The 27,132-nt window shown below is 27.1% G+C and overlaps 5 protein-coding genes across 22 annotated transcripts; 1 reads left to right on the forward strand and 4 right to left on the reverse strand.

Moving 5' to 3' along the window:
- Positions 1-46: 46 nt before the first annotated feature.
- Positions 47-769, forward strand: LOC123262593 (mitochondrial import inner membrane translocase subunit Tim9-like). Its single transcript, XM_044724841.1, has 2 exons — positions 47-406; positions 486-769. Exons 1-2 carry the CDS (start codon positions 356-358, stop codon positions 705-707), a joined length of 273 nt encoding a protein of 90 aa, XP_044580776.1. The 5' UTR covers positions 47-355; the 3' UTR covers positions 708-769.
- Positions 770-1,249: 480 nt separating this feature from the next.
- Positions 1,250-4,130, reverse strand: LOC123262592 (G patch domain-containing protein 2-like). Of its 11 annotated transcripts, none has more exons than XM_044724839.1 (3): positions 4,114-4,130; positions 2,884-3,065; positions 1,250-2,598 (listed from the first exon to the last, which is right to left on the reverse strand). In XM_044724839.1, the coding sequence occupies exons 2-3, from the start codon at positions 3,044-3,046 to the stop codon at positions 1,400-1,402; spliced, it is 1,362 nt and encodes a 453-aa protein (XP_044580774.1). In that variant the 5' UTR covers positions 3,047-3,065; positions 4,114-4,130; the 3' UTR covers positions 1,250-1,399. The 11 variants fall into 11 exon arrangements, with proteins under 11 accessions (XP_044580774.1, XP_044580773.1, XP_044580770.1 ...); XM_044724838.1 differs by lacking the exon at positions 4,114-4,130 and adding an exon at positions 4,078-4,094; XM_044724835.1 differs by lacking the exon at positions 4,114-4,130 and adding an exon at positions 3,667-3,684.
- Positions 4,131-4,484: 354 nt separating this feature from the next.
- On the reverse strand, positions 4,485-11,146 carry LOC123262591 (interference hedgehog-like). 5 transcript variants are annotated; one of them, XM_044724823.1, is made up of 6 exons: positions 10,886-11,145; positions 8,399-8,482; positions 8,076-8,330; positions 6,179-7,999; positions 5,994-6,109; positions 4,485-5,592 (listed from the first exon to the last, which is right to left on the reverse strand). In XM_044724823.1, exons 1-6 carry the CDS (start codon positions 10,929-10,931, stop codon positions 5,449-5,451), a joined length of 2,466 nt encoding a protein of 821 aa, XP_044580758.1. In that variant the 5' UTR covers positions 10,932-11,145; the 3' UTR covers positions 4,485-5,448. The 5 variants fall into 5 exon arrangements, with proteins under 5 accessions (XP_044580758.1, XP_044580759.1, XP_044580760.1 ...); XM_044724824.1 differs by having other exon boundaries at positions 10,646-10,989; XM_044724825.1 differs by lacking the exon at positions 10,886-11,145 and adding an exon at positions 8,555-8,723.
- A 6,813-nt stretch (positions 11,147-17,959) lies between these two features.
- Positions 17,960-22,969, reverse strand: LOC123262640 (putative uncharacterized protein DDB_G0288537). 2 transcript variants are annotated; one of them, XM_044724926.1, is made up of 6 exons: positions 22,830-22,969; positions 20,109-20,681; positions 19,603-20,039; positions 19,227-19,530; positions 19,033-19,141; positions 17,960-18,645 (listed from the first exon to the last, which is right to left on the reverse strand). In XM_044724926.1, the coding sequence occupies exons 2-6, from the start codon at positions 20,623-20,625 to the stop codon at positions 18,318-18,320; spliced, it is 1,695 nt and encodes a 564-aa protein (XP_044580861.1). In that variant the 5' UTR covers positions 20,626-20,681; positions 22,830-22,969; the 3' UTR covers positions 17,960-18,317. The 2 variants fall into 2 exon arrangements, with proteins under 2 accessions (XP_044580861.1, XP_044580862.1); XM_044724927.1 differs by lacking the exon at positions 22,830-22,969 and adding an exon at positions 22,506-22,659.
- A 466-nt stretch (positions 22,970-23,435) lies between these two features.
- On the reverse strand, positions 23,436-26,748 carry LOC123262639 (zinc finger FYVE domain-containing protein 1-like). Of its 3 annotated transcripts, none has more exons than XM_044724923.1 (6): positions 26,621-26,748; positions 25,530-26,323; positions 25,075-25,450; positions 24,740-25,001; positions 24,226-24,673; positions 23,436-24,156 (listed from the first exon to the last, which is right to left on the reverse strand). In XM_044724923.1, exons 2-6 carry the CDS (start codon positions 26,296-26,298, stop codon positions 23,906-23,908), a joined length of 2,106 nt encoding a protein of 701 aa, XP_044580858.1. In that variant the 5' UTR covers positions 26,299-26,323; positions 26,621-26,748; the 3' UTR covers positions 23,436-23,905. The 3 variants fall into 3 exon arrangements, with proteins under 3 accessions (XP_044580858.1, XP_044580859.1, XP_044580860.1); XM_044724924.1 differs by having other exon boundaries at positions 26,614-26,745; XM_044724925.1 differs by lacking the exon at positions 26,621-26,748 and adding an exon at positions 26,458-26,557.
- Between the last annotated feature and the right edge of the window lie 384 nt (positions 26,749-27,132).

Raw genomic sequence — 27,132 nt, forward strand, 5'->3', positions numbered from 1 at the left:
AAAATAATAATGTTTAAAATATAAGAATGGCTATAAGTTTTAATAATGACATTAAGTTTTATGTTTTACTTATAAAGTAATGTTACAAAGTTTGTGACAAACACAAAGCCGTATTTACATCGCACATTTACTTCGTTTATTTCTGATTTACCCATATAATTCATTCATGCCACCGTGCACTATCTACATTATGGAGGGTAGAGGTACCTCTTACAACTTATATTTACAAGTTATAACATAACCTATTTCAACCTATTCGAAAACATTCAATACATAACCCACAATCATTCTGAAATTGATACTAACTGTTATTGCGATATCAAAGTATACTTATTTACAAATTTAAATAGTAACAATGGCAATGGCTGGAGCCTCCGTCGAAGCTGAAGTTGAAGCAATTAAATCTGTAAGTATTAGAAATAAACGATTTTTTATTCTACATTTGTGATTCGTTTTACAAATAATTTTTTTTTTTTACTTTCAAGTTTAGAGATTTTCTTACATCGTACAACAAATTATCAGAGGTCTGCTTCATTGATTGTATATCGGATTTTACTTCGAGAGATCTCAAAAGTAAAGAAGAAAAATGTGCTGTAAATTGTATGGAAAAATATTTAAAAATGAATCAACGTGTGTCTCAACGGTTCCAAGAGTACCAAATGGTTATGAATGAAAATCTAGCAGCAAATATGAAGAAGTTGGGGTGAATGTTATTTATTAAATATTGTTCATGTATAATGAGGTTCATTGAATAAATATTATTAAAGGATTTATCATATGTAATTTACTAACTTAACTGGAAAACTTGTACATGAGTATAAAAATATTTTATTCTATAAGCTTTGTTATAAGACAAATCTTAATTCGCATTTAAAAGACAGTAATAAATACTAAAAAACTGTTTAATTCTTGATATAATCGTTAATGTAAAATCTATCCTTGTTAAAAAAAGACCTATTAAAATCAGTAAGACAGCTTAGAAATTCAATAAATTTAAAAACAAACACTCAGTTCTATGATCATTATATAATTTTTTATTGAATAGATTATATTCATTTAATTTATTCAACTAGTGATTCCATTTTTAGAATTATTATTTCAAACTACATGCTTTTTTTCAATAACTAACATAAAATTGTGAACAGAGATTAGATAGTTTTTTGTTTAATTAAAACTCAGATGTTAAAAAATTTAATTAAAAAATTTGACTCAAAGACCGTTAAAAATGATGTCATTAGTGTAAATTTTGATGTCAAGTAATTTGTTGATTGCTGGCAATTGTACTTAACAATGTGATAAAATTTTTTTTTAAATAAATAAATTAAAATGAATTATGAATGTGAATTAGTTAAAAAACAATTTACATTTTATCCATGAATAAAATATCTAATAGTTTTAATTATGAGTCATATGGCCCCAATGAATTTGTTGGTTCTGGAAGAATCTGCATTGGATTTCGCAACGGCAAAATTGGAGCAGTTGGATCATTAGTTGACGATTCCTGAATGTCATCATTTGAATTTTTTAAGTCAAAGTTTGGTGAATGTGGTGGGGTTCTTCTCAGTCTTTTGTAATCAGAAAATCTTTTGAAAGAAACTTGATCAACACAAATAGCTTGAGTTGTATGTAGAGTTTTATACAAAACTGGACAATTCAAGTCACCTTTTAAATTGAGACTGTAAAGATTAGCTAGTCTTCGTAATTTTTCTCGTTCAGGCTGATGCATCGGGTGCAATTTAAGTTCACTTTGAGAAGGGTCTTGAAGAAATCTCGATACTTTTTCATTGGCAGAAGTTATAATGGAATAGCCAGGCTTGTTGTCAACGTGACGGCGTCCAGCGCGAATTTCCCGTCCACTCAAACCATCTCGAATCCATTGAATTCTTTGACGATAATTCCTTTTAGCTTCATCAGTTAGATGTTCGAAATTTCTTTGTAGCATTGATTGGAAAGCTGGATTAGTTGGTATTTTGTCATCATTTGTACAATCATCATCCCACAAGTTAGATTCACCAAACCAATCTGATTGTTCATCATCACCTTCTCTATCCTCATCATTAGTAATAATTCCAGCTTCTGAATCACTCGATGAAATACTTGAACTTGAAATTCTTGAACAATCCATTGCGTCTTCACTTTGGCTTTTAGCACGATTTTTAGATTTTTGATTACGTGGTTTTGGTGAAATCATTTCGCAATCGAATGATTTGTCACGACATGATCTTTTTCGTTTTCCGCACCAAATTGTACTATATCTATTTTCACAACTGCTCCGAATAACACGTTTCTTTTTACCAACAGAATGCGCTAAGAATGTGATAGCTGTTTGTGACGTCGATGGGTTTGAGTCGGAATCTATTGCCATCCGTTTAAATTTTCTTTTCCGTTTTGTGTTGATTTTTGGTACAAAGTTTTCATTGACCGAATCACTTTCAATATTACTTATGTTGTTTAAATTTGAAAATCGAGCAAATCTCTTAGTTTTATTAGTATCATCACTATCGGATTGATATTTTGATACTGATGAAGCTTTCGGAATACGTACGCCGTAAGCAGAAGATGAGCTATCATCTGAGTGTTTATTAGTATTCAATGATGCTGAAAAATTAAAATTATTCCATTTTAGTATTATTACTTTAGTGATCATCTATATTCTGATTAACTAATTCTTTTTACTCTATTAATATCTCAAATTATGTTATATATTACAACGTTATTAACAAAATTACAAACAAATTAAGCTACCTCATTTATTAGTGTAGTAAAATTTGATATTTTTCATTAAAAATTAAATACTTAGATAGATTCGATTAAATTGAACCTAAATTTTTGTATACAATTTTCAATATCTTATAATTAAGTATTAAATTTAAATACTCTTACACTTACGAATATTTCCCGTAGATCGAGCTCGTCTTCTCAAACCCCACCGCCGTCTAATATTTGATGAATTACTACTTTCTTCTAGTGCTAATGTCAAATCATGCACCAATGCCTCCATTTTAACTCTCAAATCCACTGGAACAGCTTTCAAAACACGCTCCATCGGAAGTTCACTATCTTATCTGAAATAAAAAAAAACTTTATAATTTTATGTCTAAATCAATGATTTTATCATATAAATAATTAAAAATAAATTATTATAAATCAATACATTTAATGAATTAGTATTTACAATTCAGAATGACAATTTATTCTTTGGTCATGATAGATGTATGACATTGCATATCTACCTAAATAACCTCTCATCAAATACTTGAGAAAAATTTCATAAAAATTACTGAAAAATATACTTATAATACTGACATAAGTAAGAACAATAACTTTATTAATTACGCAAATAACATTTACACTTGGATACACATTAACATTATACAATGTTAAACTATCATAGTTCAAATGCACTCTGTAAAAATATAATCTAATCTTTAAAATTTGAGATTAAACGTTTTCAATAATGATAATTGACGGTAGTAATTAGCTCGTAACTTTTTAGAAATATAAATAAATTATAAATTTAATTAATTAACTAGACCAATTGTCAGCTGGGTTTATCAGCCAACTGAGTTTACAATTATGTACAGTAGGGTCGGCAAAATAATACTATTCGGGTGTTTTCGTTTCTATAGTGCAATCTTGATATCTTGTTGAATTTTAGCTACTTACTATTGACTATAGTGCACGGGTACGTGAGACTAGCCACGTCCATAGTGTATAGTCTCTGACAGTCTCCATACTAGTTACGATAGAATTATAGAATTATTATTACGTCATAATTGTGTTCTTTTTGTTAGAATGGTTAAAATTTTTTTCTCTTTTGTCCTCTATTGGATAAACGAAATTATCTCTGTCACACTTGTACAACAAATGAAATCGTGAAACGCATTTTATGCATAAATAAATGAAAATTTTAAAAAAATAAGCGTTTTGCTCTTCGATAGATAATTTAATTATCTATCGAGGACCGAAGTGCTTTTTTTCAAAATTTTATCTTATACGTGAATAAAACACGTTTAAACTTAACCATCAACAGCTCTTATGAATGTCTATGAAAAACTTTAAACAAACTGAAATTACTTTATCAAGACTTGATTCTTTTATGGATTCACTCGCTTCTGAAAAAAAAATTTTAACATTGTTAAATATTTTAACAAATTGTTAATAATTTACGATTACTTGAATAATATAAAACTTTTTTTTTTTTTTATATATATCGAATTTTTTATCGTAGAATAAAAATTTACACGTTTTTTTTTGACAAATATTCGTTAATTTTCAAAATTCATTTTACAGTTGAGTCTCGTTATGAGTCCTATTAGTGTCTCTCTCATATTAACGCGAGTCTGATTAAAAAAAAAAAAAAAGTAAACAAATAGGATTCATAGCGAGACTTGACTGTATCATATTGTGATTAAAATTATTGTGGTCTAATAAAAAAAGGTGTTGATTAGTTAATTTTTCAATAAAAATATTTTTTCACCGCATTCATTTTATAAAAACTTTTTATTAAAAAAATTTAAGTACATAATTCATATAAATAACTATATATATGTAAAGGATAACTCTACTTATAGGCAAGATGCAAAAGGCACAGATACTGTATATATAATGAATTTTCAGTATGAAATTAAAATTTATATACAACTTTATTCGCATCAGAAAACTTTAATGCACTTTTTTTTACCAAATATTAAATGGTTTAGATTCATTATTACACATCTATTCGTACTTCCTTTTAAATTTTCTACTAGAATTTAAAAGTTCAAATATTGTCAATTACATAAATTGATTAAAATAAATATTTTGAACGAGTCGCCTATAAATTTAAAAAAATGATTAAAAAATAAATTTTTTGTTGCATAGATATTTACAAAATTTTCATCGATTTTTCTAAAATACAGTATACGCCAATGTCATTAGTAATAATAATTAATATTAATAGTTATAATAATATAATGGCAATTATAAATCGATTGTCGTCTTGGCACAACCAAATTATCACTTAAAACTTTTTTACTTATTTTTATACGAATTTAAGAGGTACTTCTAACAAGGCACTAAATTTACTGTTAGTGACTGTTTTTTCCAATCATATACAAAACTAATCTCAATACTGTACTCAAAACTAAAGCTAAACATAACTTATATTAGTGTCATGTACTATCGTGTAGTTTTGTTCCAATTGTAATATTGAGCGATTGTATAAAGTCGCTTTTATAATAAAAAATAAGTCATTTTCATTATATACAATTTGAAGAACATTTCATGTTTATATATAAATTTAAATACACCCTAACTTTTTCAAGAAGCTGCCGTTCTCAATTAACACAGATTACTTGTATTAAATAATAATAATTACTGACTTAATAAAACTTAAATAAAAAGTTTGCAAAATACCGCAATATATTTTACTGAAATCAAGTCTAGTTGAATGCTAATAGAGTATGATCAATCCATCGATGATTGTGTGATATCGGCTTTGGATCCGTTGAATCCAGCAGAACTTGTAAGGGAACCATCGTTTCCATTGATAATGTTGTTGACCTGGCCATTTGTAAATGATGTCATTTCCATTGACAGTTGTTGTCCGTTCTATTCAGAAATATGTGTGTTGTTCGTTCGCTTCGTTTTTCAGATCTAGCAGAGGAGGCGTGTAGGCATAGTAATGTATCGTGTGTTGTGTTTATTTATTTACTTTTTACTCTTGAAAATGAAATTAAATAAACGTAATAACAGAAAAGAGAAAGAATATTAAGAAAGAAAAGTTAAAACGTTTGAAAGAATGCTTAGATAAGCTTGTGCTATAGGCATTTAAAGTTAGACGTCGAGTAAAGGATCTTGATTTGTAAATGTAATTTAAAAATTTTTTTTTCTTTTTTTTGTTGAATTTAAAATAAACTTAATAATAGTTGGTAATATAATCAGTGTAATTGTCGTGATCCTTGACTCCCGTCTTCGCAAGATCTCAGTATCACTGAGATTAAATTACGAACCTTCGGTTGAATTGTACTATCCGAGGTGTCAAGAACAGCAAGAGGATTCGATGTGATGTTTATCTTAGAATCTGTCACACTACCGTTCATAACTAAACCATTCGCTATAGATTTGCCTGTGAGAATAATATAATAAGTAAATTTATAAACCAGTCATAAATATAAAGTAAAATATTAAATTTTACCTTCATTTTGTGAAGATTCACGATTTTGTTTGATTCGACTTTTTTTGTAAATTACTACAATTGCACTCAAGGCACCCAAAAGAATAACTCCTCCTAATGTACCGCCGATAATTGCATACAAAGTACCATTATGCCTGTTTCTAGTACTTTGTGGTCCGCCATCGGGTAAAATTTGTTGTATTGGAGGTTGTTCCGGAGCTGCTTTTAATGTTTTTTGACGAATTATTTTTGAAAATTCGGAAGCAGCGTCAACAGAAAAACTTTGTATTTTAAATTCATAATTTGTGTCTGGTTGTAAATGAGAAATCGTAATATTAGTTGAATTTTTTCCTTCAACAGTAGTTTTAATATAGTCTCCAGCTGATGTTGAAGCGCGATGATAAACATAAAAGCCATCGATATCAACTATTTTTTCAGGATTCTGCCAAATTAGAAGTACACGGTCTGGTCCAAGTGCTTCTGTATTTGTTAATAATGGAATGGGCATTTTATGTGTTTCGAAACCTGACATACGATTTAAATAAAATCGTTCCGAATTCTCACTAGGTTGATTATCATTATTAGAATATACAGCAGCAATTCTAAATCGATAGGTACGTTCTGGTACTAAGTCTGTCACTTCAAATGATCTAATATGATTTGGAATTTCCATATTAGCAGTGCTCCACTTGGATTGCTTGCTATTTGCTTTCGGTCCAAGTTCTCGATATTGAACCTTGAAGAATTGAATAGGAAGACCGGTTTCTTCAGGTACAGTCCACCGAACCATTACGGAAACATCTGAGAGACGTGTGACTTCTGGTGGGTTTGGCGGAACTAGTTCAGTTCCTTTACGATGATTTTCTTTGTTTTTTCTTCTACTACCACCTTTATTGTGTTTATGAACATTACCCGAAGCTCCGTGTGATCCTTGATGTGAATTCATGTTACTACCACTCATGTGCTGTTTAGGATTTACTTTTGAAAAATTGTATCCTGAATGAGAACCATACTCATTACTAGCTACGCATTGAATAATTCCTGCGTGTCTTTTTTCTACTGGATCTATAATTAGTTTGGGACCTCTAATTTCTATTGTGGAACTTGATTCAAGTGTTTCGCCATTAATTAACCACTCAATTGTCGGTTCAGGTACACCAGTTACATTGCAAAATAACTCGAGATATCCACCTTCAGAAAATGTTGACGTTTTAGGTCCTTTAACAACTCTTGGAGGTTCAACAACTTCTAAAATTATCGAAGTTTTTATATTATAATTATCATTTGCCCAAACGCAATGATACTCTCCTCTATCTGAAGGCTGTACATTTGTAATACTTAATCCTGAAGGTTTGTATTGAAAAGACTGAGGTAAAGATCCTGCGAGTCTTGACCATGATAATTTTGGTACAGGATAACCCGCACCAAAACATTCTAAGGTTACATTACTGTTTTTTAATACTTTATATTCTGTTTGTGGCTGTTTAATAAAGAACGGATTAATATTCTTTTTTTCTGTGTAAACTTGTAATTTTGTTTGATAATTGCTTCGGTAGTTTTCCGTAACAATATAATTTTCAGCAGTACAATCATAATTTCCGGAATCTGAAAGCTGAGCATTTTCAATAATCATAGTTTTATCACCAATAAGATTCACATTTTTTAATAAAATTTTATTTTTATAAAACTGAACAATTGCTTCCGGTGACGAAAATGGTACCGGACATGTTATTGGAACAGTGTTTCCAACTGGAACCCGTATTTCAATATCATCCTTGTCAGTAAATTTATCAATCTTTGCAAGTTTTAATCTACCTGGTTCAGATGCAAGACCACTTGTGCCTAAAATAAAATCACTAATTATCCATTTTTCCATCGTAAATTAACAAATTTATTAATTAGAATTTGTTATGCTTACCGTAAAATGCAATACATCTGTAATCTCCAGCTTTAGATTCATTATCAAAGTTTACGACAAATTTTGAAGTTTTACCTCCGCTATTAGGCATTGGTATAAGAGGACCCCAATGTTTGGAATTCAGCGCACGATGACGCCAAGCAAATTTATCAGCTTCTAAGTTTAAACTGCATTCAAAGTCTACTTCGTCATAGAGAGGAGCTTCTAAAGGCTGAGGGTGCCAAGTAAACCACATTCCAGATTCTTGTCGATAAGCTACATGAAAATAAATGAATTAAAAAATTATTTTTTTTTTATCAATATTTTGAATTTTAATTATTTACCGGATACATTGAAATCCAAGGATAGTAGAAATATTGTGAAAATACCAATAACTTCGAATGTTAATTGTCCCATCTTGATACGTTCTAAAATAAAAAAAAAAAAATTGAATTTGTCATATACAAAAATGTTAATAAAGTTCAATTGTTTTATATTACGTGAATATGTGTCAACGTGCCATCAAGGAAATTTAAGTTTAGAAACTACCTATTTTGTTATTCTTTCTTATTTAATACCCTTCTTTATTTACTTTTGCTTTGAGCTCACGTGGGTATATATAGAACACTTACGCTCCGAACATAGTCATGCGTAATCGAATAAGTTGTTTGCAATTTAGCAAACACTTCTTAAAAAAAGAAATTATTGTAAACATTTTTTTTCTATTACAACAATTTACATTTTTTAATTTCCTCAATAAAATCGATTTAAGGGATCAAATATATACAATTAGAATCTTATTTCCTTATTTGGTTAAGAATATAGTAACGCTTTCCACATGAACGGTTTTACACCCACATGGTCGCTCATGTTGATTACTGAGATGGTGCATAATCTCGTATCGAGAGAAAGCCAAATAAAAAGACTAAGAATGATGATGAAAGAAAGAGACTGACTGCAAGAAAAATGTTTACTAATTGGGCAATATCATTGAGTGTAGGTTGTTTCATTCTTAGAACTTTTTTGAAATTTCATTCTTCAATCACTCACGGTTATACTTTTTCTTTTTATATGTCAAATTAATCTAACGGGTTTATACTTAGTGTCTTATTGGATTAAATTAAATAAAAAAATTAAATGAAGTACATAAACTTGTCAATATAGATACTAGGCAATTAATTGAAGGAACGAGTTATCGGATGAAAATATTTTCTTAATATGCATAGTATATAAAAGGCAACTTATTGGATTGTTTCCTGTCTTCCTTACAAATTAAAAAAATATTCTTTCATTTTTGTTTTGATTTAAGCTTAATTTTTTGAAATTTAAATTTCAGAATCTTGCAGTATTACATACAAAAATTGACTGATTTTTAATAAAAACTATAAATAAATATGGTAAAAAATCGGTAAAAAAAAAATAACAAATTAACTGTGATTTCGTTTAGAAACACAAAAAAATTAAAATAACATAAAAAATAATCATGTTTTCAACACTTAATTTAAGTTATTGCTTTTAACAAATTGATTAATTAATGAAGCTGATAATTTTTACATTAAACGCAGATTTTGTTAGGATGATAAATTTTCGTTGAGAAGTAATTCAATTTAAGACGGATCGTACGATTAACAAGTTACATATTACAAAATGAATTCTTTTTCATTATTAACAAATTTTAGATCTTTAATTTTTCGTTAATATAATGATATTTTGCAATTAAAACTATGACTTCATAACAATCAACTATATAAGACTTGTTTTTTTTTCTTGTTTCAATGAAATAATTCAAATAAACTTATGAACGATTTTTTGCCTTAACTTGAACACGTTTCAGAATGGTTGTATTTACCTTATTTATCTTTTTTATGTGGAATCTTTATCATTGAGCGAAAATACAAAGATAACAATTTTATATGAATTAGAATTGTTATAATACGTTAAAAAAAGTAATGACTACAATTTCGTATTTTCAGTCATGTTAGATTTAAAAAAAAAATTCGAAAGTAAAATATATTGTCAGCTTTTAAATCTAAGGAAGTACACTTGAGTTATGCCATGTGTGTTACTGGATACTCAATATAAAGCAAAACTTTTTCTCTCTCTTTTTGTCATCATCGACCGTAACAATCGATGAGCTCCCGTTGTTCTTTTATCTACATCTTCTCGATTCCCACGAGGTTCAAGGAAGTTTCTTCATTAATATATTTTTCCGCCACTTAAGTATAATAGAATCGTATCACATAAATTTGTCAACCAATAAAATCGTCAAGATTTTTAAAACGTCAATTCTTTCTAAAATATTACAAAGATTAGTTATTAAAACAGATAGAAATTTTTAGAACTAGCTACTGAGAATACAAAAAATTTTTTTAAATATAAGGTTTACTATGAGATTCATACAACATATTCATCTATAAAATTGTTTTTCTTCGAGTCCTTTCAGGAGCTAATGATTAAGAGCTGTTGTCTTAGTGTTTTAAAATTGCTTTGTACATTTACCTTTTGATGTATAAAATAAAGTAAATAAAAAAACTCATATTATAAATCATAATGAAAAGAAGCAATAGATAAATAATGGATTTGTTATTTACCCATTTGTGATTGTCTTGTAAATGCTGTCTCTGTTTATCTTAAGGTATTGTATAGTTGAAATTTTTCACAAAAAGTCACAGAAAATTATAAATAATATCACTAACTTACTCCATTTTCTTAGTTCCACCTCTTTCTTCGAGTTTTCTGATTCAACTTTTATTTTATTATTTTTTTTTTATACTCGAATTCCGTGGCTTACGGTCAACGCGGTGTTGCCGAACGAGGCACACTCTACTCACTTGTATTTCGCGACGATGCTTCTTGGCGTCTTGGCGTCCAACACATCGTTGGAATGCAGACCGACAGGTTTCTAAGGCACGCCGCTGAAGACTAAGTTAAATTTCTGAGTCTGACTAGTCTGACTCAAAGTCTCTCTGAGTGGTGTGCTGCATTTATTTTCTCGCGGGTGTTTTACTTTTATGGTGTTCTTTAATATTTTAAATGCAACGCCACCTAGTTTCACGCTTACACCCACACATAAAAATATCATGTGGTCCTAGTTGGACTTCAATAATTTATGTTAATTTTTAGAACATTTTTTTGTCAGAACGTACTGGTTGGCATTTACAGATTATTTGTACTTACTTTACGTTTTTAATAATAATTAAAATTATTTATCTCTCATAATATTAAACATTCATTTGTGAAAATTAAAACTAAAACTATGTGACTTGAACTTTTGAATAAAAATTATTAATTTACAAACATTTTAATGAAATTACTAGATTCTTTAGTTTTTTTTTTTTTTTTTTTTTTTTTTTTTTTTGGAAAAACCAACTGACAATGTTGAAGTAACTTAATTGATTTATAAATATTCGAATTAAGTGAAATACCAAAGAAAAAAAAAACTGGCAAAAAAATTTCTAAAAATCTCAAGTCAAAAAATATAATTTTAAATATAACTTGAAAAACTTTTGTCTCCATACACGTAATTTATAAACATTTTAAAATTCAATAATACTTAAAAATATAAGTATATAAATTTAAGGAGTAAAATTTCGATCATACTTTAAGCGGTAATACCCGAATTGACTGTACTAACTAACACAAAAACTATCAACAACATTTATTATAAATCGATAAAAATTCAATATTCCTATAATATAGTCGAATCTGGCTGTGAAAATTTTCGGAAGATGTGTACATCATCACGTCAATTTTTTCTAAAAATTATAAACAAGATAAGAACATTGGTGATGAACAAATTAAACTTTAAAATTAAGGAATTGCATATAATAAATATAAAAAATGAATAAACATTGGTTATACTTTATAGTTTAACGTTTTTTTAAATTACAAGCTAAATGAATAAGGCCAAAAACTTAACAAATATTTTACAGTTTCTTTTCTTTAACTTAATTAGACAATAGTGTTTATGTAATACGCCAACAAAACATATATGAATATAATTATAAATATAAACATTAATATAGATATATGTATACATACATATTTATAATTCATTTCTACAGAGAAAAAGGGAGGCTATTCGAAGTTGCTTTATAAAATACACTTTGTTGATCTTCACTATTTAAAATTATTTCTTTTTTGTTTATAATTGAAAAAAAAAAATCAAAGACTTTTCATAAAATTTAATAGATATTCTGATTACAACATTAAATAATGAAGGAATATTATCTTTGACACTTTCAGAGGGTAAAAAATGATTAAAAAAGTATTTATAATTTTTTGGACGTTTTAAATTGTTCGTAAATAATTTTTTTTTTTGTCCGAATATTCGATTTACCTCCCCTTTACCATATGTATATATTTATATTTGCTTAACGTATAGAATAAAACAATAATTTATATTACGGTATAAATCAATAATATGATAAACTGATTTTATTTTTTTACATATATGTTAAACTCATTCAAATTATAAAGTTTTTTAATTGTTATAGTATGTACATTTATAGTGTTTTTTTAATATTAAAAAATTTTTAGCATAAAATTGACGATGTGGGGAATTTTTTTTAATTTTTTATTTTTTCTATAAAATAAAATTTAAAATTTTCAAAAGTCCAAATATACCTACTAAAACTTTATCTCTAACGATATTAATTTAATTAAACAACTTTAACAGTTTAAAAAATGAAAAATTTACTAAAAATGGTTGATGGCTTTTTTTTTCAAATTTATACTTGCATATCGTTTGGCACAATATAACGCAACTGAAACAAATGAAACACGATGTGGCATTTTGATTGTCCGTTGCTAGGTATATATATATATATATATATATATATATATATATATATATATATATATATATATATATATACACTTTTATGCTCTCAATTATATTCGTATTCCTTTTTCTAAAATATTTATTATTATTACGTGTTATTGTTCTCTGATAATGACGTTCACATTTCGATTCATAAAATAACTCAGCCGACCAGAGTATTTCATTCGATATCAGGTGTTACTGGTGTATTGCTTACTAATCATGTGATTTATTTTATTTTTCAATATTATTCTTTACATGACTAACTTTATTTAATTCTTTATATTAAATATTTTCCTTCAATTCAACTATTAGTTTTAAACTACTATCTAATTTAACGTTAAACAACTTATCATAGATAATAACAATTGTATGATTAAGCTTTCTTATTTAATTAGTTTAGAATAAACTGCATGGAAGATCCGACCTTCACTCGTAGAAAATGAAAAGTAGTGTTGAATCCAGAAATATTATGTAATTTATTTCTATATATACTATGGTTGTTGCTATAATTTGTCTCATTGACTGATGATTGAATTTATTACTTGATCAATTTCATTGTTGCGTACTTTTTATTTTTCATTAATGAGTCTCATAAAAAAACATAATACATAATTATAATTATAAACAACAACAATAACAACAATATGAACAACGCGATAAATATAAAAAAATTTGAAACTGAATTTTAATGATTCGTTCATGATACTTTAATTCAGTTTATTAAAACAAATAAAATATTATTAATCATAAATTATCTGATTCAATAAAATAGTGTCATACATAAAATTTACTTGATTATTAAAAATTTTTCTTATTTCGTTTCTTTATCTTTTGTTGTTAATAGTAAATGACTGAAAAATTGATATTTGCATAGAAAATAATTAATCGAAATAACAATTTTGAAATTAATGAAAAAAAAAAAAGATTTTTTTCGCTTGAATGATGAAATCATAAAAGTTTAAGTATAGTTTGATTAGATACTATCATAATTCAAATAAAATAAACTTAAATAACAATCATAATATTTCTTTACAAATATTAATATCGCAGTTATAAATTACATGAAAGATCTATTTCTACCGACTTTTGTTTTTAACAAATAAAATTTAAATTGTAAAAATTAAAATTATTACTAAATTTATCAAATTGTTCAAGTCATATTAATATTTTCTACATAAAATAATATATTTTAAAATTGTGATGAGATAGAGCTCTTAATATTCTGTAGAATAAAAATTATGCATTAATATTTAATTATGAAAAAAACCTAATAAAAACATTTACATAAACGTCTTAAATCTGTGACATAATATATCAATATACATTTATATGTATGTAGCTAACATGATTTTCAATATTTATAAAATCTATGACACCTAAATAATAGTTTTTAGTCTATATTTCTTTTTAATTTTCTCTTTATATTAAGTAAACTGTACATCAGCGAACTCGTTAGGAAGAGCTTTTATCATATCACACGAGTAAAGCCCTGTAAAAATATATTTTTTCTTCACTTTTCATTTCTTACTCTGTTTTTTTGTACAGTATATATAATAATAAGAAGCAGCTATTTTATATATATTTGTTTTAACAAACGAAAAAAAATAAATAAATGATAACAGAAATTATTAAAATAACTTGATCATTATCGGATATCTTAATTATATTATGTCTATTATTTATCGACCTTGAAAACACTATGATCTAAAAAATTCTATCTTTATTTCATTTAGTTAAAACAATTAGTATATTACATACAGTCGTCGTCATTGATTTGTAACGGTTGGCAATGGTTCGGGTAGAATAAAAAATTCTCAATTTGGACATCTCTCACTAAAAATTTCAATTAATAATATGTTCAGAAAATAAAAAAAATATACGAAACTATGAAGAAAATTCACATAAAATAAATAATTGTAAGCTCAGACAAACATAATTATAGAAATTTATCCAAATAAAATATTAGTCTCCTTATGATTACAGTCTTAAAAATAAACAATATCAAATAACTATAGCTCAATATAAAGAAATTTACTAAATTATTAGATCATATTATTATACAAAATTAAAATTGAAAAGGCCTAAAATTAGAAAATAGTTCATTGAAACAATTTAAATTAAAAAAAAATGGAATTATAAAAAGAAGATACAAAGAAAATTAAAAAATACTGACAAACCTAAATTCAGACAATTTGATTAAAAGACATCAAGGTTATTTGACATATACACAAATGAACAACTCTGAATATAGAAAAGCTTTACAAATGAACATCTCTAATTATGGACAAGAAAATTCGGAAATCTCTCATTGAAGAAAACAAAAAAAAAAAATACAATATTTTCCGAATTAAAAAATAAGTAATAGTTTTAAAAAACACGCTTTAATATGAAACCAAATTTTTTAGAAATTTATCTATTGAACTGGTCTTTATGAATTTTATCATAGATACCTTTATTTCTGACTCTAGTCATCAGCGATGAACGCTGCATTAACCGCGTACTCCTACGACCTAAACAATTTGAGCGACGACGAGATGGCGGGCGACTTGTCTCAATCATCAAATTCAGTGCATCATCAAAACGGATCATCGCGTATCGGCGCAATGGAAATTACAACCGCGCAATTAGCCGCGACTCTAGCACGTGCCGGTGCTAATACTCAATCGGCACCACCCCCCTCAAAAATCTACCTAAAAATTAAAAAATCGTACATTATCTATGATGAATAAAAATTAATTTTTTAGCAGAGTTCTCCGAAGAAAATGTCTTGGTGCAGAGTTTATAACCCTTGAACAATTGTTTTTATCTGATCTCCACACTTATTTATATAAAAACGATTTTTTTTTTATTGATCACTTTGACTACATTTTGAATTATCCAAAAAATTGATTTCTACTTTTTAGTTTGGTTTTATATTAAAGCGTGTTTTTTAAAACTATTGTTTTTTAATTTTTTAATTCGGAAAATATTGTATTTTTTTTTTTGTATTCTTCAATGAGAGATGTCCAAATTGAGAGATTTCCGAATTTTCTTGTCCATAATTAGAGATGTTCATTTGTAAAGCTTTTCTATATTCAGAGTTGTTCATTTGTGTATATGTTAAATAAATAACCTTGATGTTTTTTAATCAAATTGTCTGAATTTAGGTTTGTCAATATTTTTTAATTTCCTTTGCATCTTCTTTTTATAATTCCATTTTTTTTTTTAATTTAAATTGTTTCAATGGACTATTTTCTAATTTTAGACCTTTTCAATTTTAATTTTGTATGATAATATGATCTAATAATTTAGTAAATGTCTTTATATTGAGCTATAGTTATTTGATATTGCTTGTTTTTAAGACTGTAATTATAAGGAGACTAATATTTTATTTATTTTCTTTTAATTGAAACATCAAATTTATTTGAAATATTTTATTTGTATAGTTTTTAATATTCAAATTATTTCTCTGGTGATTTACCATGTAGGAGTTTTTCATCTTTAATTATGTTTATGCATAGTAATTTTTATTTGGATAAATTTCTATAATTATGTTTGTCTGAGCTTACAATTAATTATTTTATGTGAATTTTCTTCATAGTTTCATATATTTTTTTTATTTTCTGAACATATTATTAATTGAAATTTTTAGTGAGAAATATCCAAATTGAGAATTTTTTATTCTACCCGAATCATTGCCAACCGTTACAAATCAATGACGACGACTGTACCTAAGGCAGTAAAGTAAGAAATGTCTCAGATCACATGTAATCTGAGGCTTTGTTATTTACTGCCCAAGGTGTGTAATAACTATTCTGGCAGATTGAAAAAAAAAAAAAAAAAAAAAAAAGTGTGTTTAAGATATACAGATGCACTATAACAAACAAAATTTTAAAAATCATAAAATTAGAATCTTCATATAATATTTTTCGGAACAATAAAACTTAAAAAATGAATAATTATTAGTCTTGAATTGTATTGCCGTCAAAAGAACGTCTACAACTTGTTGCATAGAAATTCTCGGTCTTAGTATTGTGATAAAATTAACATATGTTAAAAATGTGATTAAGATTCTTTAATGATCGTTATTGTGAACGCATCAAAATAATGAAAGGACTGAAAACAAAATAAAAGCAAACTTTACGAAAATGAAGATCGATTTCATAAAGTATATAGTCTAGTTTCAATTATTCCCCAAATGTATATAAAATCATTAATGTAAAAAAAGATGAACTATAATAATTTTTTTTCTTCAATGATTCGTAATTCTATTTTGGTATTGTTGATGATAACCTCTACTTTTGTTATTTTTCTTCTAAATTTTAAATAATTTATATTTTTTATTTTCTAATTAGAATGTTATCCGAACGTATATCAGTGGTATGTACAGCAAAATACAATTTTTATCTAATTACTTTTTCTTATATTAATGTTCCACTAGTTTTTATATCGTTATCTTCATAATTCAAATATATTAATTTTTTTATCCATATATATATATATATATATATATTAGGATACTTCATTTCAGAACAATATTTTTTTTTTTTCAAATGTTAATAAGGTAATAAATTCTATACATAAAACAAACTTTACTATTTACGCAACGAATATCTCACTATATTCGTTTTGATTTGTAGTATAATTACTCACTATTTCATTGAGTAGTTGAAGTAAATATTTTTATCACTTTGTAAAATTAAAAAATTAAAAATTAAACATCGGATTTTTACCGAATGTATACTTAAGAGTCACCATTTTTTGGTAATTGATTTTAAATTTATACTTTTGCTTAATAAATTAGTTTTATAAAAATGTTATTTAGAAATTATTTTTTAACGTCAATAGCTCTTGAGCTATGAAAGTTACGTTTGCCGAACGAGAACTTAAAAAAAAAAAAAAAAAAAAAAAAAAAAAAATTGCCCTATAATGAAGAACTCTAATGTTTATTTGTATAATTATATATAATCTGTTAATTGTTAAATTTTCTAACAATATGCATAATTTTTTCATATTTTTTAAAAGTTTTCTTTTTCCTAATTTTCAATATTCATTTCTTTTTCGATTGAATGAATAACTTAAAATTATCTTTGATTCGTGAATGATTCTACTTTATATTTTTATGTATTTCTCTTCTTAATTATTATTATATAATTTTTCCTATTATTGCTCGTATTTCAGTGCTTTTTTTTTCTAAAACACTTACCATGTCAAATAGAGATTTACTTGCACTAATAATAATAAATATTATAAATCTCTATTGAATTGTAACAGAAAACAAAATGAATTTCCATTAATTCCTTCACTATTCATCAACTATCTCTTAGAATTTTTTTCTTGAAAATATAACTTTGGCCACTGTATGGAGTTGACGTACAGCTAATTGTTAACTTTCGTCCCGCGTTAAGAAACAATCATTTTTTACACGGAAGAAAAAAAGTATGAACAAACACTTATCACTAACCCCGAACTTGTTTAGGGTACCTGTTGCTTCCACCCCACTCGCGCCAGCGCTTACGTCGTTTGTCAGGTAGACTAGAGTAATCGCTCGAGGTGATGCGCCGCTTTGATTTAGACGAAGATACCTGTATCAATGGCAACTTTATGGTATGATTAATTACAGATGTACTGACGGTGTTTATAGGTATCTCCTGAGCACTATTATTAATGAAAGGGGCTCCAGCAAGATTGAGTAGAGCATCAGCTCCTTCAGCTATTTTACGTTGTTCATCCACATCATTGACATCAAGTCCTGTATTATCTGAAATTGAGCTGTTCGACGCTTTACTGTAAATAAATTTATATTTTTACTGTCTGTAAATGAATTGTATTGTACATAGTTTGTGTTTATGGTAATTTTACTAATTATGATATGTTATTAAATAGGAAATATTCACAAAAAACAAACTCCTTTTTAATAACTTATAAAAACGGAAAGTAATATATTGCACACTAAGGAAGAAAAGTAGAAAAGTTTCCCGTCAGCATTTATTATGTTGATTGTTTTTTGTATGAAAATAATAGTTGTGAAAGGTTTGCTAAAATCTTCATATGCCTATTTTTAAATCATTTTTTATATCAATATATAATTTATTGATAAAATTAGAATGAGTATCAAATTTATTTAATTTTATATAAAATTCAATTTAATTTAATAATGTAACAAAATTTTACCTGTCAGATTTTAAAGAGGTTATACAGCTGTATGTATGATCTTCACTAGAGCTCCGCGTAATTATAGGTATCAATTTTTCTGGCTCAATATTTGATTTTCGTTTCCGCTCTGAAAAAATAAAAAGTATATTTAAATATTTTCAATCAAAAAAAGACTGATAATTCATTCTCAATCGATATTACTATAGTACTACCTTTATTGTGATTAAGAATAATAGGTCCGTGTTTAAAAGAAAGCATAGCAGCTGCAGCAGCATCAACGTCACTGTCAAATTCAAGTTCTGAACTGTCAATTATATTACTTGATGCAAGCCTCTTAGATAAGTAAGGAAACAATACAGGATCAGGAAGTCGTGTACTAGTATTTTTTTTCATATTTTTGTCTGGCGAAGAGAGATTTTGTCCAGTTGGCGGAGGAAAAGGTGCTCGTGATAATGCTTGAATTAAATTTGGACGATATTGGTCATCTACCATCCACAGTGAACCCTTTCCTAGATTCTGTAGATTTTACTAATAAATAAATATTTAAAAGCTGATTAAATAGAAAAGTAATAAATATAGTTTACATACTGGTGCTTTTTCAACTTTCCGAAAACACTTGTTCAAACTGAGATTATGCCTGACCGAGTTTTTCCAACCAGTTGGTGCATTTCTAAAATAGGGAAAATGATCAAGTATCCAAGCGTAAACTTCTTTAACTGGTAATGCCTTCATCGGACTGTCTTCAATAGCCATAAATATAAGGCAAGAAAAAGAATACGGTGGTTTACTATTTCTATGCAAATGAGGATCATAAGGAATATGAGTAGGATGCTTGTTACGATTCGAAACAGGCAAATTATTGTTGTTCAATGATATCTTCACTTGATTACTTTGTTGCATGCCATTGTAAGAGTTTTTCCCTGTATCCTGATAGAATGGCTCGGATTTTTCGTGAGTCTGATAAGAGTTTTGATAACTCAGGCATAGCTTCCCTGCTCCAGGTAAACTTGTTTTATCATTATTTTCTGAAATTTTAATTATTTTAATTTCTATAATTTATAATTCTAATAATTATTGCAAACTTTTTTTTTTACCTGGAAAATAATTATCGTCAAGACTTGAAATGGAATTGGTATTTTCTAAAAGTTCTGTACTATCTTCGCATACATTATTATTATTAATATTATTCGTATTATTATTATTATTATTATTATTATTATTATTATTATTATTATTCTTATTATCATTATTATTGTTGTTATTAATAAAAATATTTTCATCTTTGATATTTTTGGTAGGGCTTGAAATTTCAAGACCTTTAAGAAGATTCTGTTGATGAAGCCACGTTAGTGATGTAAGATCATCGTCAGACTGATTTAGTTTAGTTATCAATGGGTTTCCAAAATCGTTAAAATTTTTGACAACTGTAGGATTGCTGATAACATCTGATGAAGCTACGTCAACTGTAGCGATATTGTTTTTGTCAGCGAATGCACTAGTATTATCTGCTTTTTTGAGTGTCACTACTGAATCACCAATATTAAAGACTCGTGCAACGGTTAAACCACACGTAGCCTCTAAGCCCGATGCATCGGGTCTGTCCGGTGCCATTTTTTTACGGAGTTTATTATTTTTTTAATCCTTGTAAACAATAAGTTTGCCGATCACTAAAATCATTAAAAAAAATTTATAATTATTAAATAACAAAATTAATTTACAAATAATTATTTATGGATGAATAAATGAGATGTGATTACATGTGATACACAAAAGTAAATAGAATAATTTAAATATTTGGGCAGGATAGGAAAAAGGAAGTTGCCACCTCGAATTTCATCGGCTAGCGTTTATCTCTTCATTCTTGATACAGGCATCTAATTTCAGTTATGTTCCTATCTAAATATAAAACATGATGTGCCCGTGAGAAAAAGAAACCGTCGACAACGTCGTAGACGTGTCGTCAGAAATAGCCACAGTAAAACACGTTGTGGAGCTGCAAGGACCACTAATATTCTTCTCTATTTGACTTATCTTTTTCTTTTTTTCGGTTTTTCTCTACGAAAAGTATAACTAAGTTAGTATGCCCCCGTTGCTATGGCAACAGCGTATATAGCAATTTTAATTTTGTATCTTCAATGATTTTAAGTGAAATTTAATTTGCTCCTTTTAAAAAATAAAATTTACACAAGAAAAATTGTAAGCCCTTTCATAAAAACTAACAAAGTTCAAAAACTTTCAAAACTAATTTTAAACTGATTCCTAAAACAATAATAAATATTTAAAAATTAATTGTTATTCATCTTATTTTTAAAATTAATTGTTATTATACCAAAGATTTGTAATATTTTTTAGGATTTTTTTTCAATAACAATCACATAATGTAATTAATATATAAATATTGAAACCACGGATTAAAGAAAAGCGTCATAGTTATTGATAGTGTTCACTTTGGCGGCCATAAATGAGTATGATGTTGTTGCCAAGCAACGACAAACTGGTTCGACAGTGCTTAACAACATTCTCGACTATACTAACTTTCTTAAAGTTATAAAACTGATTGTTTTATCAATTTTATGGTAACCGATAGTAACATACTTTTTTTTGTAAATACTCTTCATGAAGAACTATAATAACGTAACAAAAAAAGTATACAAAAAATTGGCAAATTAATGTTTTTTTTTTTTTTTTTTTTTTTTTTTTTGTTGACGTTGCAAGTTTATTCGAATAATAATCTCAAACCCGGCGGACCAATTGCGCCATTTGTTTATCCTTTTAATGAGGCGACAAAATGGTGGGTAACAATTTGGAGCATTCACAACTACAAGGAAACGCTAATTAATTTAAATCGAACAAGATTATAAACTAATAAGAAAACACAACAATAAGTAAATTTTTGTGATAATAATAGGCAATATTGATGTAATTATTATAATTATTTTATTTAAAGCAGTAATAAACAGAAAATAGTTCTGAAATTTTTATTGTATCATCACTGGGATAAATGTATTTATACTATAACGTATAAACTATTGTCATGGTTTTTTATAACATTGTTGTAAATCAATAATTATTATTACATGTTTAAACTTTTAAAATGATTGATATTTCATAACGAGGCGTAGAAAATATTTAACAGATTTAAAAAAAAATCAAATTTTTTAGATTAATAAGAAACATGTGTTACAATAAATACAAAATAAAGAAAGTAAATATTTGTTTTCTGTGATTCAGTATTGTTAAATTATCGATATTATTAAAAAATATTATAAAATGCACGAGAATAAGTTACTTGTTGAATTCAAATATGGAGTTGATAGTGATTACGAAACTCGAGTAAGCATGAAAATGGCTACAACGGTATCACTTGCACACAACTTAAAAACTTTAGAACAAATTTAAAAATTTTAAATTGTAATATTATCATAACATGATAAGTTACTATTCAGAATCTCACAACATATCAAAAGCTTTTAATTAAAATTTAAACGTACAGCTTGATTTGATTTTTTACTCGGCCGTATTTTCTCGTATGGTTATCGTTCTATTTAACGCGTCATAGTCGAAATTCAAATTGAAACTTATTATTCCTTATGTTAAAATACGTATTAATAAATAAGATGTTTTATCTTCTATTAAAAAAATATATTTTCAAAAATTAATAAAATTTCAATGAGCTATCTTATAGAACATGATAGCATGATTGCACGTTTATTTTATTTAAATTTAAAAAAAAACAACAACAATGCTAAATAATATCACAATCACATCACATCACATATTATTATGATATTTATCCTTAGTAACAAAGCACTTACGTGTACACGGCAATAGACGATGGCCTTAGAAAATTTTATGAAGACGAGCATTGCAAGCATACACTCATGCATCTACACAACACTGCACAACACCCAGCTGATCTGAGACACCATGTTGAAACGTCACAGATTACAAAAATATTCCCAACAATAGTTTCATTAAGAAATGTACAGTCAAGTTTTTACGCAGGCGCAATTGAAGCGTAGAAAAAATTATCAGCGCTAAATTCAAATTAACTGAAAATTTTATTGTGTACATGATACTTAATAATAATGATATGAATGATAAAGAAAATGGACAATGGTGAAGTACAAGAATAATTTAATAATTAATCCATTTTCTTTTACATTTTTATCAATTATATTTTGCGGTAATCGGAAAAATATCATTGGATAGTACAATTATTATCTAAAAAAATTTATTTAATTCTAAAAGTGAAATTGATCTTACGGACACTAAGTTTATTAGATTTATAGGCGGTTAACTAATTAATGAGTTACTTTATAAAAAAAAAAAAAAAACTGGATGTTTTTGCTTAATTTATATCATCTTTATTCAAATTTAGAAATAAAAATTATAAAGTTGTAAATACACAAACAATGGAATGTACTTAACGTGTTTTATTGTATTTCTGACATTTGATGAAAATGCGCTTTCGATAGTCAATTCACAGCCAGGTATTGATTATGTTGCATTGCAATAAAAGTTACTATTATAAAATATGTTTATTATACCAGTAATAATATTAGACAAATATAAATCATTTGTAATATATAATATATTATCAATCACGCATTCTCTAATAAATTTATATTTTAATGTAAAAGCATGCAATGATCGATATTTAAATAGGCTATATTTATTAAAAAAAAGATATATCCCAATTATGGCACTATTTTTATATATTCATTTTTGATGTTAATTAATAAAATCAAATGTAATATTTTTTATCATTGAATAGTATTATTTAATATTGTTCCTAATCAATAACGAAAATAATAGATTAGAATTTAAAATTATTTTTTTTAATCTTTAAACTAACTTACGTTTAAAAATAATCAATAATTTTATATATTTATAATTGTTGATTAAATTTTATCAGGTCATCAATCTTTATGCAATAATCGCATATACGAACTGGATTATCCCAACCTCGACGAGGTACAGGTTTACGATTTTGTGAACAATTTTGACATACACCACGGCCACAATCTCTACAATGATGAAAAGGTAAAATATCAGAAAAAGGATTTTCACAAATACAACAATTCATCAATTCGGAATCAGGAACCCAATACGTTGGTCGGACAGTATCTTTAATCAATGCTAAATAAAATAATATGTTTATTAATATAATCATACAAAAGAATATTAAATAAGAATATTAAAACTTACATTTTGAATAAGTTAATACAGTTCCAAATGCGTTTAAAGTTGATACAACGTGTTCGCTGACTTTTCTAACACTAACATCTTCAGTAGTATCAGAAGTAGTTTCATTAGAATTAGTATCTTTTGAGAAACAACTATCGCAAACACGTACAGGTGTAAGCCAATTTCTCGCAGGAACAGGTTTTGTCTGAGATGAGCAATTAGCACAGAAACCTTCACCGCAGGAACGACAGTGATGTTTCGTATCACAAGGACCAAATAAGCTTTTACATTGGTGACAATTTTGAATTTCATTATTAGGACGCCAATAAGTAGGTGCAACTTGATCAGCGACCCAAGCAGTGATAGCTTTTGTCGGCTGAATGGAAGCAGTTGTAACAGCTTCAGTAAGATACGCTACGCTATCAATTATTTTTTGAGCTGCATTCTGATTCGATAGTGCTGAATTAGGCTAAAAAAAATTATTTGTCAGTACTTAAATTGTTAACAATAAAAATGTTTTCTAATAAATACTTACCACATTCCAAACATGAGTTATTTCAGTACGCACTGCAGCATCTTCAGGATTTTTATTACCATACCAATATTGACGACTGCGATATATTTCACCACAATGTGGACATTCAATAACATAACCAGACCATGCGTATTTTGCCAGTCCATACCAACTACTGTCATTTTGAGGCAACGTGCGACTTGTCACTATGACTTCATTACCATCGGCATGACATTTTTTACAGATATACACCAAGTTTTCATATTGATGTTGATAGCGGCATCTGAAATTATATATGAAAAGTTTAAAGTAAAACTAAATCAATGTTGAAGTTTATTTACTATTATTATATTTACTTAATATCACTGCAATGAGGAATTCCTTCACGAAGATGTCCCATGCTATTTCGACATCTGCTGTCACAACTACGACATTTTACTTGACAAGTAAAATACTGGTCAGAAAATAAATGATTAGAATTATTTTCGATTGCTCCAGAAAATTTATCATTTAGTATTTTCAGTGTATTGTACACGTGATGCGGGTTTCTTGCCGACCTTACGGTCGTATTATATAGTTCATTTTTAATAGCATTACGAAGAGGGTTGTAATTTGTTGGTGGGTTCAATGTTTGTACACCAACGTATTTTATTGAACTGAAAGCATCAATTTCCAATCTCATTTGAGTGAAACGATTCCGTAAAACATCTTCTGCACTTTCTTCTGACGTATCTGAAAAATATATATTTTAAGTACTTACTTAAAAAAAAAAAACATATATTTGTATATTTTATAAACAAAATTAGTATACTATGTGATAATATACGAGTGTGCCAAGTTTCATGAAATACAATAACACTTGGACCAAGTGCACGAGTAGGATTTAATGTTCCCTCTCTTCGGCTTAATGCTTGTAATGCACTTTGAAAATGTAAGCTATAAGCTCTTGATGCCGCACCAAGAAATGTAAATAAATCCATGTGTAATCTTTCAGATCTCGTGCGATAAATGACAATGTCAGAAACAGCAAGTACTTTAAGTAATAATCGTGTTCGTTCATTTTCATGAACGGTTATACCTAAAAGTCCTTCTGTATCTAAACAAATTACTCCAAGTCGTGGATCAAATGCTGCCCAAACTCCTAAAGTACAGGAGTTTTGTTCATTTGAAGTTTTAAATACTTCTTTACCATTAAAAAAAGTTTGGTTCAATGTATGTGATTTGCCGTCTCCAGTATTTCCAAAAATAGATACAACTTTAATCTTTGAATTTTTTTCAGTAAAAGCAAGTTTATTAATAAATTCTTCGGCATTAGTAACCTTAAGATATTCTTTGCCGTCAATTAACAAAAAACTGTTTGAAATTTCGGAAAAATTTTTATCAACAGGCTCATTCAAAGTAGACATTCCATTAATCGTTAGGTCTCCATAATTTGATGAAGAATCATAAGGAGAGCTATATGTAGGGTTATACATATCTTTATTGCAGGTAGATAAATTATCCATACTCTGCATAATAGCAGGGCTATTGGAGTCTGTTTTGTATTCTCCATGAAGATTGTAATGTTCCAAAGCGCTCATTGTTCAGTCAAAATGTTTTTTTTTTCTAAAATAAAAAAAATTATACATATATAGAGATATAAATTAACAATGTAGTAGGAAAATAATTAATTTCAAGGAAAAAATAAATTATTAAATGTATCAACAATTTTTTACGAATATACACGGTAAATTATTCACATTATTTCATTATGTTTACAATGTGACGTTTATCTTGAAATGGTATATTCATCAGGTGTATACATATATAGTATACATAAAACAATTATTTGTAAATATATATATTTCATCAGAATTTAAACTATGTGACAGATAGTTTTTGTCGTATCTATGATATTATTACCTAGTATGATGACACTCAATGACACTCTATTCGATCTAATAACAAAACATAAGATAATTTCAATAATGCACATAACACACTTATATTGCTGCGCAAAACTCTAACTCACTCTCGAAACTATCAACAATGATAAATCAGATGGCGCTTCAGAAAATCAATTTAAATTTTTGAACTTTAAAAATATAATTTTTAAAATAGTAGAAATATGATAATTTTTAAATTCAAAATATAGTAAACAAATCAAATATTTTTGGTTACAACCAATCGATATATCATTATTAAAAAAATAATTAATTAAAAAGGGTCAATTTTTTTAGTTGTGACCGTTAAAATAACCAGCCATCAGCGATTAGTTTTTAATTTGTCTCATATCAAGTGACTTTAAATTTGAAGTTTTAGTAAAAGTCCCATAAGTATATGATGCATTCTCACCTGAAATTGTCATTTAATCCATCAATTTGAAGATTTCTGATAGAATCATATAAATAAAAAACAGTTTTTTTTTTTTATTT

Source organism: Cotesia glomerata, linkage group LG4 (genome assembly GCF_020080835.1).
Source record: "Cotesia glomerata isolate CgM1 linkage group LG4, MPM_Cglom_v2.3, whole genome shotgun sequence".
NCBI lineage: Eukaryota > Metazoa > Arthropoda > Insecta > Hymenoptera > Braconidae > Cotesia > Cotesia glomerata.

Bases quoted from the DNA above. Each gene is read 5' to 3' on its own strand.
- LOC123262640 (XM_044724926.1), bottom strand. From the start codon at position 20,625: ATGGCACCGGACAGACCCGATGCATCGGGCTTAGAGGCTACGTGTGGT. The intron at 19,142-19,226 runs GTAGTACTATAG...TTATTTTTTCAG, and splicing joins TATTCTTAATCACAATAAAG to AGCGGAAACGAAAATCAAAT. The intron at 18,646-19,032 runs GTAAAATTTTGT...ATTTATTTACAG, and splicing joins ACCTCTTTAAAATCTGACAG to TAAAGCGTCGAACAGCTCAA.
- LOC123262593 (XM_044724841.1), top strand. From the start codon at position 356: ATGGCAATGGCTGGAGCCTCCGTCGAAGCTGAAGTTGAAGCAATTAAA. The intron at 407-485 runs GTAAGTATTAGA...TTTACTTTCAAG, and splicing joins AAGTTGAAGCAATTAAATCT to TTTAGAGATTTTCTTACATC.
- LOC123262591 (XM_044724823.1), bottom strand. From the start codon at position 10,931: ATGTGTTGGACGCCAAGACGCCAAGAAGCATCGTCGCGAAATACAA. The intron at 8,000-8,075 runs GTAAGCATAACA...ATTTTATTTTAG, and splicing joins CAGATGTATTGCATTTTACG to GCACAAGTGGTCTTGCATCT. The intron at 6,110-6,178 runs GTAAAATTTAAT...TTATTCTCACAG, and splicing joins TGAATCTTCACAAAATGAAG to GCAAATCTATAGCGAATGGT.
- LOC123262639 (XM_044724923.1), bottom strand. From the start codon at position 26,298: ATGAGCGCTTTGGAACATTACAATCTTCATGGAGAATACAAAACAGAC. The intron at 25,451-25,529 runs GTATACTAATTT...TATATTTTTCAG, and splicing joins CACTCGTATATTATCACATA to ATACGTCAGAAGAAAGTGCA. The intron at 24,674-24,739 runs GTAAGTATTTAT...AATTTTTTTTAG, and splicing joins TAACTCATGTTTGGAATGTG to CCTAATTCAGCACTATCGAA.
- LOC123262592 (XM_044724839.1), bottom strand. From the start codon at position 3,046: ATGGAGCGTGTTTTGAAAGCTGTTCCAGTGGATTTGAGAGTTAAAATG. The intron at 2,599-2,883 runs GTAAGAGTATTT...TTAATTTTTCAG, and splicing joins TACGGGAAATATTCGTAAGT to CATCATTGAATACTAATAAA.